General features: G+C 47.9%; 1 protein-coding gene across 1 annotated transcript in view; it reads right to left on the minus strand.

Annotated features, from left to right (window-relative positions):
• LOC110301200 (inhibitor of carbonic anhydrase) overlaps positions 1-12128 on the minus strand; it is a 37686-nt gene extending 25558 nt beyond the window's left edge. Inside the window, exons 1-5 of the mRNA XM_021171527.3 lie at positions 11983-12128; positions 6832-7004; positions 5377-5485; positions 3728-3889; positions 1767-1914 (exon numbers count right to left, since the gene is read on the minus strand). Of these exons, the coding sequence (XP_021027186.1) occupies positions 1767-1914; positions 3728-3889; positions 5377-5485; positions 6832-7004; positions 11983-12025 (635 nt within the window). The 5' untranslated portion in view covers positions 12026-12128. The remainder of the gene's footprint in view (positions 1-1766; positions 1915-3727; positions 3890-5376; positions 5486-6831; positions 7005-11982) is intronic.
• Between the last annotated feature and the right edge of the window lie 841 nt (positions 12129-12969).

Genomic DNA, 12969 nt, shown 5'->3' on the forward strand with positions numbered 1-12969 from the left:
CTGACTCTGTCGCCTGCCATTGGATCCCCTTCCCCCTACCTAGAGTTGAGCCTCGGTGGGAGAGGATATGCTTAGTCCTGTTAGGACTAGATATTCTAGGGTGGGGCTTCCCTTCCCCTCCTTTGAGGATAAAGGGAGGGGTAATTGGGTGAGGGGTTTGTAAGGGTGGAACTGGGAGGACAGGATGGGGGCTATGATTGGGATGTAAAGTGAATAAAAATAAATAAATTATGGAAAGAAAAAATAAAGGCATCAGATGCTCTCAGTGACAGGGAGACCTCTATGATCTGCCCTGCAGAAAATAGCAGACAGAAAATAACCCTTCCCCAAGCCTCTGAATGCAGTGTTTGAACAGCAACAACAACACGACTTTGATTCCAACACTTGAGAGGCAAAGGCAGGGGGGTCTTTGTGAGCTTGAGGCCAGCCTAGTCCATAAAGGGAGTTACAGGACAGCCAGGACTGTTACACAAAGAAGCCCTGTCTCAAAAAACAATAACAAAAACAACAACAACAACAAACCAACCAAACAAAAACCTGCCAGATAACCTCAAAACCCTGCTTTGGTTTGAGTCACCTTCTACAGAGAATGGAAAAACACAGGTAAAATGCCAAAGGTGGTTAGCTGGGAGGCTCCTGAGGCCTGTGTCTACAGACCTCGGTCTCCAGAAATGAGATAAGTCTGACCCCTTGGCACTTCTGTTATCATGGGGGATGTCATGGCCCCAGCTTTGGGGAGACAGTAAGGTCTCCCACAAAGAAGATAAACCTCAGCATGGTTAGAAACAGGGGTAGGCCACGGGAGGGACTCTGCACCCTGATGGTCATGCCATCTAGATGCCAGGTGTATGTCCTGTTCTACCCTGTGCCTTCGTCTCTCTGCGATGGCTGATATTGGTTGTCTACTAGACTGGATCAGATAACATAGGAGACAAGCACAGGCCCTATCTTCGAGGGCGTTTCTAGGTTAATTAAGGTGGGAAGACACACCTTGAATGTGGGTGGTGTTGCTCTATGGGCTAGAGCTTGACATCAAATAAAAAGGAGAAAGTGAGCTGAGACCAGCATCCCCCACCCACTCCTGGTAACCAGTTAGCTCCTGCTGCCACTGAGCGCCAGCATCCCCCACCCACTCCTGGTAACCAGCTAGCTCCTGCTCCACTGAGCGGCAGCATCCCCCACCCACTCCTGGTAACCAGTTAGCTCCTGCTGCCACTAAGCGCCAGCATCCCCCACTCCTGGTAACCTGCTAGCTCCTGCTCCTGCCATCACACCTTTCCCATCATGATGGATGGTATCCTCCCAAACAGTGAGCTGAAATAAACTCTCACAAGTCGCTTCTTGTCAGGCATTTAGTCACAGAAAGAAGAAAAGTAACTAAGAGACTGGAGAGATGACTCAGCAGTCTTCCAGAGGTCCTGGGGTCAATTCTGAGCATTCGCATGGCAGCCCACAACTGTCTGTAACTCCAGTTGCAGGGATTCAACAGCCTCACGCAGACATACTTGCAGACAACCACAAATACACGTAGTTTGATTATTTATGTAAAGTATGTATATAACTTACAAAATATAAATTCTTTTTAATAATTTGTTAACTTTTAGTAATTTTTATTATATTAATAATTTGATAATAAATTAAAATAATTTAATAAATAAGTACTTTAAAAGAGAGAGAGAGAGAGAGAGAGAGAGAGAGAGAGAGAGAGAGAGAGAGAGAAAAGTTGCTAATAGACCCCCTTGTTCCAGAGCAAAGGTTTCACTTACTTTAAGGCTCCCCAGGAGCCAAAGTATGGTTCCCGGGAGGAGCAGGCACACTTGTCTGTCCCCTTCCCCGCACACAGTTGGCACAGGCTGGGGAACATCTTTCCATCCGCACAGGGCACACAGCTGCTGGAGAAGAACGTGGCTGCTGCTGCTCAACACAGAGACAGGGCCACAGGGTGTGAGCTGGCTCAAGGCTCCAGATTACGCATGTTTGTGGGGAAGTGCCCTGTGGGAGAGCCCAAGTCTGTGGACATCTCCCAGGCCTGCTTCTAAGAAGGGAAAGGATGTGCAGGGAGCCTGCCTTAGGTAGCCGGCAGTGCCCACATCAGAATGAATGGATGCATGGCCCAGGGTCCTGTGTGTTTGAGAATCACACTTAGGTGAGCCCAGGGCTCAAGCCCATGAAAATGCTTGCCGGCTTGTCTGCTGCAGGGTGTGGGAACTGCTGACCCACGTGAAGACAAGATGTGACTCTGTTAATTCACCAACCCCTTACAGGGCCAGGCAGAACACTGAAGACCCCCATGCAGATCATCCACCACCCAGTAGCCTTGTCTCCCTGCATGAAGCTCACCCACCTCATCCCTTCTGTGCACAGAGACTATGATGCCTCCTGGGATCCCTTTGGTGGTGGGGCATCGGGGTATTTGGTAGATGCTGCTGGTGAGTCAGGAGAGGAGCAAGCCAAAAGCCTAGCTGCCCAGGGAGATGTCCACGGTATCTGCCACCAAGGCAAGTGAAGATCTATAGAAAGGTCAACACCCAGCGAGAGCCGAGGCAAGGCTGTTCCACTTCACCAGACTCCAGCAGACCCACAGAGTCACCTGTCCCTCTCTGTTAAAACACAAGTACTGGGGGCTAGAGAGGTGGCTTAGTGGTTAAGGGCACTCACTGCCTGCTCTTCCAGAGGTCCTGCATTCAGTTCCCAGCAACCACATGGAGGCTCACAACCATCTGTAATAGGATCTGATGACCTCTTCTGGCATGCACATGTACATGCAGACACAGTGTACTCATAGACATAAAAATACGCAAATCTTTAAAACGAACAAACAAACAAACAAACAAAAAAACCCAAAAATATCCATGAATACTGCAGAGGTTGACAGCTCAGAAAGAGTACCACTTTTGCAGAGTGTAGGATCTGGTAGTCATCTTCAAGGGTTGAACAGATCTGGGCTTACTGTGGCTCATTCTAAATGCTCGAGAAGCCTGGGGTATCCAGAGATGTTCTAGCATCGACCAGTCCCACTGTCCTTGCCCATGCCCCAAGCCCTAGAATGAATACGTGGAAACCCGAGGGGCTGGTGAAGTTTCTGGGAGTCCCCAGAGACCCTTCCTGGGAGGCTTGGAGGGAGATGACCTTCCTTGGGGACTTTCAAGGCTACTCTTGCCAAGACAAACTGCTGCAATTCCCTGGGAAGAAGAGACTGACGGTCCAGCAAAAGAGAAGCACCTCTATTGAGAGACGACTCTGCCAGCTATGTGATGCTGGTGCATACTCTTACTCCCATCTTGGAGAACATAAAGCATGACATGTTCGTCAGGGACTGAGCGATGGTTAACATGCATTATCACTGGGTTTGGAATCACCATGGAAACACATATCTGGGTGTGTGTCTATGAAGATGTTTCCAGAAAAGTTTAACTAATGAGGGAAGAGCTACCCTGAACATGGGTGTGTCCCCACTGATGGAATTGGGTCCTGGGTTAAATGAGAGAGAGAGAGAGAGAGAGAGAGAGAGAGAGAGAGAGAGAGAGAGCTCCTGCTATCGTGAGTTCCCCACTGAGATGGACTGTTCCCTCAGACTTCGAGCCCTTCCTTCCTGAAGGTGCTTTTGTTGGGTATGTTTCACAGCAGCAAGACAAATGACTGACCCATTGTGGAACCCCAACATAATCCATTTATACCATCCAGTGCAGCAGCCCCACTTGGGGGCACCCAGCCCCAGGTGTCTCACCTGTTTCCCGAGAGCCAGAAGGAAGCAGGGTGCTGAGGGGAACGTACCACCCAGCAGACCAGCCCAGGCCGGTATGGCAGGACTTCTTGCCCCGGAGCTGGTTCAGTTGGAAGCCTGTTCCCTTCTTTGCCATGGCCACAACATAATAATGGGTTTGTGGATCTGTAGAGGAGCAGAGAGAAAGAGAAGGCAAAATGAAGTGTGTCATTACAACCAACCTTCCAGGGCATTCTCAATGCGGACCATCAGAGGATCCTGGGCCCAGCACCACCCCTTAGCAAGAAGTGCGGGGGTGGGGGTGGGGGGTGGGGAATGCAAAAATGCCTTTATCTGGCAGGAAGAGAGAACTGATCCTTTCAAGGCAATAAATTAATATTACAGATGCTCTCTGACTTACAAGCTAGACTTGTGAGGCTTTTACTTTATGGTCAATGCAGATGACAGTAGCATCCTTTGAACTTTCAGTTTGGTCTTTGGAATGCATGCTGTGCCCCTCCTCTGAAGCTGGACAGAGATGTTAAACCATGGTGTGTGTAGTTAGCCGTGGGATCACCACGGGGACAAACACTCATCCGCAGCACTGCGGATAGGCTATTAGTCAGACCAGCTGTACTGAAAGCATTTGGGCTTATAATATTTAGTTTCTGCCAGTCATTGTAAGTCTGCAAAGCCTCCAATGCTTCATTTCAGGACTCGTGGGGGTTCCAGGGACCCCCAAGCTTTAGTCCCAGTCATTGCACTGTTGCTTTCTCTATGTGGACTTCTCTTCCTTCTGTGGTTCTCTGCTTACAGCTCAGTCACATAGTAAAGTTGTGAGAAGAAAGACGGAGAGTGTCCGTGGGCTACCAGACTGAGCTGGGCTGTGCTTTCACACGCTGATAGGTGAATCTCCCCTCATTCACTCCCCCAGAGCTTCTTTTCATACCACCTGTGCCATATAAGGCCTACAGGAAGCAACAAAAAGAAGAGCCTTGTGGATCCTCAGAAATGGTCTGTTATTGTCACAACCCTAGAGGTATGTGATAGGCTCTAGATAACGTTCCTCTGGGGATGTTAACTGTCCCACAGACTATAGAACCAAGGATATGTCTGTCCATCAGGATTCATAAAAGCTACAGCTTCCTGTGGAGAAATGTCCCAAACCCTGCGGGTCAGTGAACAACACTGCCAATCGGAAGAGCTCCAGAGACTTGATACCCTGTAACGTTGGCATGATGCTTCCCTTTCACCATTGTCTTGGCTAGATTTGCAATCATGTAGGAGACACACCTCTGAGTGTCTTTAAGGGTTTTCAAAGAGGTTTCACTGAGAAGGGAAGAGTCACCCCTTGAATGTGGGTAGCACCATTCCTGGGATGGATAGAAATGAGAAGAGAGTGGACCGAGCATCAGTCCCCCTCGCTTTTTCCTTGCTTCCTGACTACAGATGCAATGTGACCAGCTGCCTCGCGCTCCTTGGCATTGCCCTTCCCACAGTGGTGGACTGTATCCTTTAAAACTGTGAGCCAAGATAAACCTTCCCTTCCTGAGGTTTCTTTTGTTAGGCAGTTTGTCACAGCAACAACAAAAGTAACCGCCACTCTTGGCAAAGTCCCCCCCCCCCAACCATGGTGGCCATCACGCCACACCAGTGATGCTGGGAGAACACACCATCTTTTGATCCATAGTATTCTGCCATGATAGGTTTCAGGCTGTGGTGAGGCAGGTCAGCTTCAGCCACCAAAGCTCCATCAACAGTCACAGCATCTACTTTATTGGCCTGAAAGACAAGGGACCAGACATGAATGAGACTCATCACCCCTGGTGAAGACTCTACTAGTGTCTTTCCTGGGACTCTGATGTCACAGACTCTTCCATAGCTCAGACCTCCTTCCTCTCATTCTTTTTTTTTCTAAGTTGTCAATATCCATTATTTTTAAAAAAGATTTATTTATTTATTTCATGTATGTGGGTACACTGTCACTGTCTTCAGACACAGCAGAAGAGGGCATTGGATCCCCACTACAGATAATTGTGAGCCACCATGTGGTTGCTGGGAATTGAATTCAGGACCTCATAAAATAAAAATATATACGTACATAAAAGAAAGACAGAAGGACGGAAGAAGATTTGGAGCAACATGAATGGACTTGACATGAGCTCCAGCCCTCTCTGAGGCTCCAGTTCATGGTGGCTTTTCTCCACTTCGCACATCCTCCCTTCCTGAGTCCTTCCCCTTCAGGGTCCATCATCAGATGAAAAAGGCAAGTCTTAGACAGCTTAACCTGCTCTGCAACTGCATAAGGACAACTAGCAAACATAATTTATATTTATAGCTATAAATCCATCTCTGTTTACTCTCCCACTTGTCTGCCTCTGTCTCTATCTCTGTCTCTGTTTCTCTCATACACACTCATACACATGCACACACATGTATGCACATAAACAAAGGCAAATTTCATGTTAAGGGAAAAAAAAACAACTTTAGCTGGGCAGTGGTGGTACACACCTTTAATCCCTGCACTCAGGAAGCAAAGGCAGGCATATAGTTCGAGACCAGCCTTGTTAAAAGAACAACAACAACAACAACAACCCAGCCTTTTGTACTTAATATTAAAACTCCACCAGGTATGGTGGTCTACACCTTGAGTCCCAGTGCCTGGGACAGAGGAACAGGGACACTTTGAGTTCTGGGCAAGCCTGGTCTGCATAGAGAAAGTTTCTTGTTTCATTTTGAGTCTTCTTTTTTAATTTTTAAAATTTTTATTTCATATGCATTGGTGTTTTGCCTGTAAGAGGGTGACAGATCCTCTGGAACTGGAGTTACAGACAGTTTTGAGCTGCAGTATGGGTTCTGGGAATTGAGCCCTGGTCCTCCAGGATAACAGCCAGGGCTCTAAACTGCTAAGCCCAGTACTTTTGAATCTTTATAGATTCTCTTGATGCAGTTTTAGGTTTTGCTGTGTCATGGCTACATTGCTAAGTTTGAACCCTGTATTAGTTGTTCGATTAAGATTATGACTTTTCCGACAGACGAGCAGTGAACAGCTGTGTTCTCCCCTGCTCTGTAAAATACAGGAAAAGGACAACCTTTCTTCAGCTTTCTTTCAGGCAGCAGTGACTTACCGAGATGTCCCGGATGCACTCAGGGTGAGAGGTTTTCCTCACACAGGTAACAGCTGGGCCACCTGCAGGAAGGACTTTCTTCATATTGTCACGGAAACTGGAACACTTAGTGGCCTCATGATCTGACACAACGCACCATCGTATGGTCTTCTCAGGAAGAGCCAGGCACAGCCCTAGGGGAGAGACACAAGAGGTGTCAGGGACCCACAGGACATTCAACTCTTCTGGAGAACCCAAGTTCAGTTCCCAGCCCCTGAGTCACAGCTTACAACCTCCTGTAACTCCAGCACTGAGGGATTGGGCATTATCTTCTGGCCTTTGTTGTGGATACCTCAATCATATGCACAACATCCCCCCCCACACACACACACTATGTATGTAATTAAAAATATCTTAATACTAAAAAATAGAGCCAACTGTGTGTCATCCACACACTGAATTAGCTGCGTTCCTTGAGGGAATTCTCAGGACCCTTTTTTCTGACTCTCTCCAGATATATTAAAATCCCCCAAGTCAGGTTTGGTGGCGCAAGCTTTTAATCCCAGCACTTGGGAGGCAGAGGCAGGCGAATTTCTGACTTCGAGGCCATCCTGGCCTACAGAGTGAGTTCCAGGACAGCGAGGACTACACAGAGAAACCCTGTCTCGAAAAACCAAAACCCAAACAAACAAACAAACAAACATCCCCCAAAAGATAACCACAGAATTAGCCATATGACACAGCATTTTCACTCCTAAATATATATTTAAAAATTGACAACAGGAACTCAAACAAATACACAGATATTCACAGCAAAACTATTTTTTTCAATAACTAAAAGAAAAACATTTGGGGCTAAAGGTTAAAAATGCTAACTGCTCTTCCAGAAGTCCCGAGTTCAATTCCCAGCAACCACATGGTGGCTCACAACCATCTATATGGGATCTAATTCCCTCTTCTGGGTTTGTGTGTGTGAAGACAGATCATTCATGCACATTAAAGTAAATAAATAAACATTAAAAAACCCATCAAGTGTGCATTAAAGGGAGAGTAGATAGGTACCATCATGCTTTAAGTCCTGAATGAACCTCAAACACAGCAAGTGAAAGAAACAAACAAAAACCCTCAACATATAGTTACTAATAGGACCCAATAATTTTAGACATTTATACAAAAGAAACAAAACCACGTATCCTCTCAAAGATGGGCCCACTACTGTGCATGACAGTTATTCACAGAAGCCTCTCACTAGACGGGCGTGGTGGCGCACGCCTTTAATCCCAGCACTCGGGAGGCAGAGACAAGCAGATTTCTGAGTTTGAGGCCAGCCTTGTCTACAGAGTGAGTTCCAGGACAGCCAGGGCTATACAGGGCTATACAGGGTTATACAGGGCTATACAGGGTTATACAGGGCTATACAGGGCTATACAGGGCTATACAGGGCTAAACAGGGCTATACAGGGCTATACAGAGAAACCCTGTCTCAAAAAAAAAAAAGTGTCTCTCACTAGAGACAACCTGCCCTGCTCAGTAAGTGGCTAGGGAATCAAAGGATGGTGAAGCCTTCAGCGCAGTGGAACAGGGCTTGGCCATTGAGAGAGTGAATGTGGTGTATGCCACCTGGGTAAATCTCCAAACAACTGCCAAGTGACAGAAGCCGCTGGGACTGTGGAGGTGGCTCAGTGACTCAGGAGGCAGAGACCCGGATCTTGTTTAGCTAGACTAGCAGAGTTGATGAGCTTCTGGCTCAGTGAGAGACCCTGTTTCAGCCGCTAAAATGGACCCAATGTCAATTTCCAGCCTTCACACAAACTCACACAAGTACAGTGTGTGTGCACACGAGGACACCCACGCGTGATTGAATAGGCATGTATGAATGTAGCACACATAAATGGGGAGAGGGCAGTGGGGAAGGAGAGGGGAAGGGAGGGAGGGAAGCAGGGAGAGAGAGAGAACTCCCAGTTCTGTGAAGTAGACCCCCTGGGAACCATTACAGCCCCTCCATCATTGAGGGCTTTATCCCCACTGTCTACGGCAATTGAGAAGGTTTCAAGGAATGGGCCATTCAAATACCTATGCGAGGCCAGTGATGCCTGTTTATTGTCTACGTACGGAAACTGCCCTTACCTGTGATCTCCCCTGCTTCCAATGGGGTCCAAGCCAGAATCCTCACATGGCGGTGCACATGTAGATCTACTGGAATCCCTGCTCAAGACTTCAAGGTTGTGGCCCTTACCTGCACTCATTATGGAGTCTTGATTCTGAGAGCCATAGAAATCATTCTAAAATCCAAGCGTAACCAACAGCCCTACCTGCTCTCCCAACTCAAAGCCCAATTCTTTCCTCCAACAGGACTCTGTATTGTTGGTGGGAAGGAGGGAGTGGCTACTTGTGTTACTGACAATTTTTCCCCCCAGAAATTCCAGGTTCACTTTGGTTTGAGTATTGCACACTTGCATCCAAATTAATAACTTATTTAATTCCACTTCTTGCTTAATAATTACAAGCTAATGCGGGGGGGGGGCGTGGTGAGAAGGAGGAGAGACAGGAAGAGGAGGAGAAGGAGATGGAAGAAGAAGAAGAGGAAAAGAAGAAGGGGAAGAGGAAGAGGGAAAAAAAGAAGGAGAAATCAGTAGTCCAGGCCGTGGAGATGGCAGTGGGTAAGGGTGCTTGTTGCCAAACCTGATGACCTGAGTTTGACCCCAGAACCCATAAGTTGTAAGGAGAAAACCAACTCCAAAAATCTTCTCCTGTAGAGCACATACACACAGACAGAGACCTTCACACAATAAAGAAATAAATGGAAAACACAGAGAAGCCAAACCCACAGGGATGTGTGCTTACACTACAGATGTGTGAGCCTAGGAGGCAGGGTGTTTGCAGGGGTGAGGTGGGGATGGCCGAGAAAGGAGGAGGGGCAATTTGAAAAAGTTAGAAATGTTCTTTATCTCGATTATGGAGGGGGTCACGTTAGCCGAACTGTATATATCCTTTAAATGAGTGTAGTTTATCGTATGTAAACAATGTGTCAATAATCTGGGGGAACACTGCTGAGCCACTTCAAGTCTCAGAACAAAGCGACTTTGGCCTCAAAGCAGGCTGGGCTCAGAGCAAGTCACTACTGCCTGTGAACGGGACTACTGTTCTATGACAAAGACTTCATCATAACATGCCCTAGCTAAAAATGATAGATGGATGTCACGTTAGGACTGGTAGGTTCTACTGAGCCATTTCTAAGTCACAGCAAGATCATCCTAACCTCAAGGCCAACCTGTTGATAACCATAAGCCTCAACTGCCACCATTGCTGGAGGACTGCCTACATAGAAACACACAGACACACACAGACACACACAGACACACACACACACACACACACTCAAGCAAGCACACATGCACCCCTCCCCAGTTTCTTACAAAGCTTCTGTTTAAACTGTTTCTACTGCCTATTGGTTGTGCCACAGTGTAGCTAATTCTCTACCACTGCTTCCTTCTGTCTTTGGTGAATTCATTCCCTGTCTGCGCATCACTGCCCTGTCATCACTGTCCTGGCTTGGCAAATAGATATATTTTAAAAAGAGAACGTGTACAGACAAGCTAAGGGTGGGTGGAGTCTGAGAACATCAACAAGGTCATCAATAGCATGCCCCCACTGGCCTCCTGACAGACACAGGAAGAGGTCTGAGCACGGCTGTGACCTTTTCAGGGGGAAGAGAAAGGCTGCTGCTGGCCTCCAGTCACTCACTGAATGGAGAAAGTTCCTGGACCCCAGAAGAAACCGTTGGCTTGGCTCTTGACTTTTGCAAGTTTTTAGGATATGTGTCCCTCGGTTATGTGTTTCCTATTTAAGCTGCTTTGGCTGGGGTTTTTTGTTGTTGGTAGTGGTGGTTTGGGGTTTTGTTTTGTTTTTTTGTCATTTGACACCACAGGTATTCTTGTTGGACTGGAACACTGAGTTTTGAGGAACGCAGGTTCCAGACTCCGGCCTGGTCTGGTAGCCTGGAGAAAGGTCGTGAAGAAACGAAGCCCGGAGGGAGGGGCCTTTAGTCTCCGATAAGTAAACATGAAGCCTGTTGGGAAAATGAACTTCTGGTCGGTGTCTGACATTGCTGGCAATGGTGGCGGAACGCTATTTAGCAGACGACTGTCTCAGTTCAGGGGAATTCTGAAAGAGACCAGGCAGCTGCATTCTGAGAGAATGACCCTCTGGGTTGGCTACAGATGGCACTGCTGGGCAGAAGAGGCAGGCATATACTGTGTACCATCGCTGGGCTCCGGCTACCCTGCCTACCTGCCCAAGGAAGATGCCCACCCTAGGTATTATTTACCACGGTCTCAGACCAGACAAAGCTAAAGGGAGGAAGATCCAACCATGGCTGAGACAGGAAGAGCTCTTCACAGTGCATGAGTTCCTCCCTGGAGGAAGGAGTCTGTTCTCCCTACCCAAGAAAGGGCTTCTTGTATTTGTGAGCGTAGAACTCTGCCTGCCTCTGGCTGTGTTAGCTCATTTCTCCAGCAACTGTGTGTTTGTTGGGTAAACATAACTTTTTAAAAAAAAGTTAACATTCTGTGGAAGCCACATGGGGGTCAGAGGACAGTTTTCAGGAGTGGATTTCCTCCTTCTACCATTTGGTCCTGGAGGTCATATGTCGTCAATCACGACATCAGCCCCTTTACCTACAGAAGCAGTGGAACAAGTTGTGGGTTTTTTTTTGTTTGTTCGGCTTTTTTTTTTCCTCTCCTATCTCTCATATATTGCTGCAATTTCCCCTCCCTCCTCTCCGCTGAGTCCCTCTTCACATCCCCTGTCACCAACTACTGTCTCCATTTTCCTTCAGAAAAGGGCAGGCCTCCCAGGGATATCAACCAAACGCGACATAACAAGTTACAAAAAGACTAGGCACCTCCCTGGTATTAAGGAGGATGTGGCAGGAAAAGGGTCCCAAAACCAAGCAAAAGAGTCAGCGACAATCCACGATGACTGCCTCAGTGAGGGCAAAGGACAGCCGGGGGACTGCGTGGCAGGTGAATTCCAGTCCAAAGTGATTACTCTTCCTAGGGCTATCCAACCACAACATTTGATCCCTGAAGTGTCTGGTCAGCAAATGACACCTGGTCCCCTCCCCAGAGGATCGGGAGGGCCGGCCCCCTGCCTGGCTCTCAGCACACTCACCTAGGGTCCCCACGCATAGAAGGGCGCAGATGAGCAGCCTCATTTTCAACTGTGGAACTACTGCGTTCTGGTTGCTCTCCCCCAGCCTAGGTGCACTTTACCCAGAAGGCAGAGTGTTGACTGATGAATCTGCCTACTGGGAAAGGTTCTTCAGCCCCAGTCCGGGCTGGTCGCCACTGCCACACCCTCCATGTCTTCCTTATCTGGCCAAGCAGATACTCAGGCGGCTAGGGACACTATTTTCTCTCTCTCTGTCCCCAGTTCGGTCCCTGGGTGGAAACGGTGCTTCTCCGGTAAAGCCGGTGCGCACATGCATAAGACCTTAACACAATTTTCTTTTGGGAATTCTCACTTCTCACTAAGGACTCTAAGTTGACTAAGCTGAGGTCCTCCGGCTGTCCTGCGACCCCAGTGGAGCTGTCCCTTCTGTGACACAGCCCATAGTTTCTCCTCCATCCCCCCACCCCCACTCCACACCAACACGCACCAGTGTTGCTTGTCCCAGCTGTGTAAGGCCTGGCTCAGGCACAGATCTGACATGCAGAGTTTCTCGCTCTCCCGGCTGCAGCCCTGTCTGCAAGGCTGTGCGACCTCTGCCTAGGAAAAGTCTGGTAATTTTAAATAAAACTCGAAGAACTTCAAATTAAAATATAGTAGGTGTACAACAAACCCTGCTAGCACAGTGTAATAATTAGTTATCACCAAGAGGACTCCGGTAGAGCCAGTCCACATCCAGGAGGCCGAATCCCTGCAGAGCTTCTCCCACATAGGTGGCCCTTACCTGGACTTCTAACAGAAATGGAAGTCTGCTAACTTCAGGACTCCACAGAGATGAAATCGTACAGCGCAGAGCCTGGCTTCTCTGACCCAAGATTAAATTGGTATGATTCACCTATGCAGAGGTTGTCCACCAGCTATCAGTGTGGCCTATTGTTTCATATCATGTGAATGAAGAATATTTCATCTCTCACCCTGATTGACGATTGT

Source organism: Mus caroli, unplaced genomic scaffold, assembly GCF_978045245.1.
Source record: "Mus caroli unplaced genomic scaffold, Mus_caroli_1 scaffold_11, whole genome shotgun sequence".
NCBI classification, from domain to species: domain Eukaryota; kingdom Metazoa; phylum Chordata; class Mammalia; order Rodentia; family Muridae; genus Mus; species Mus caroli.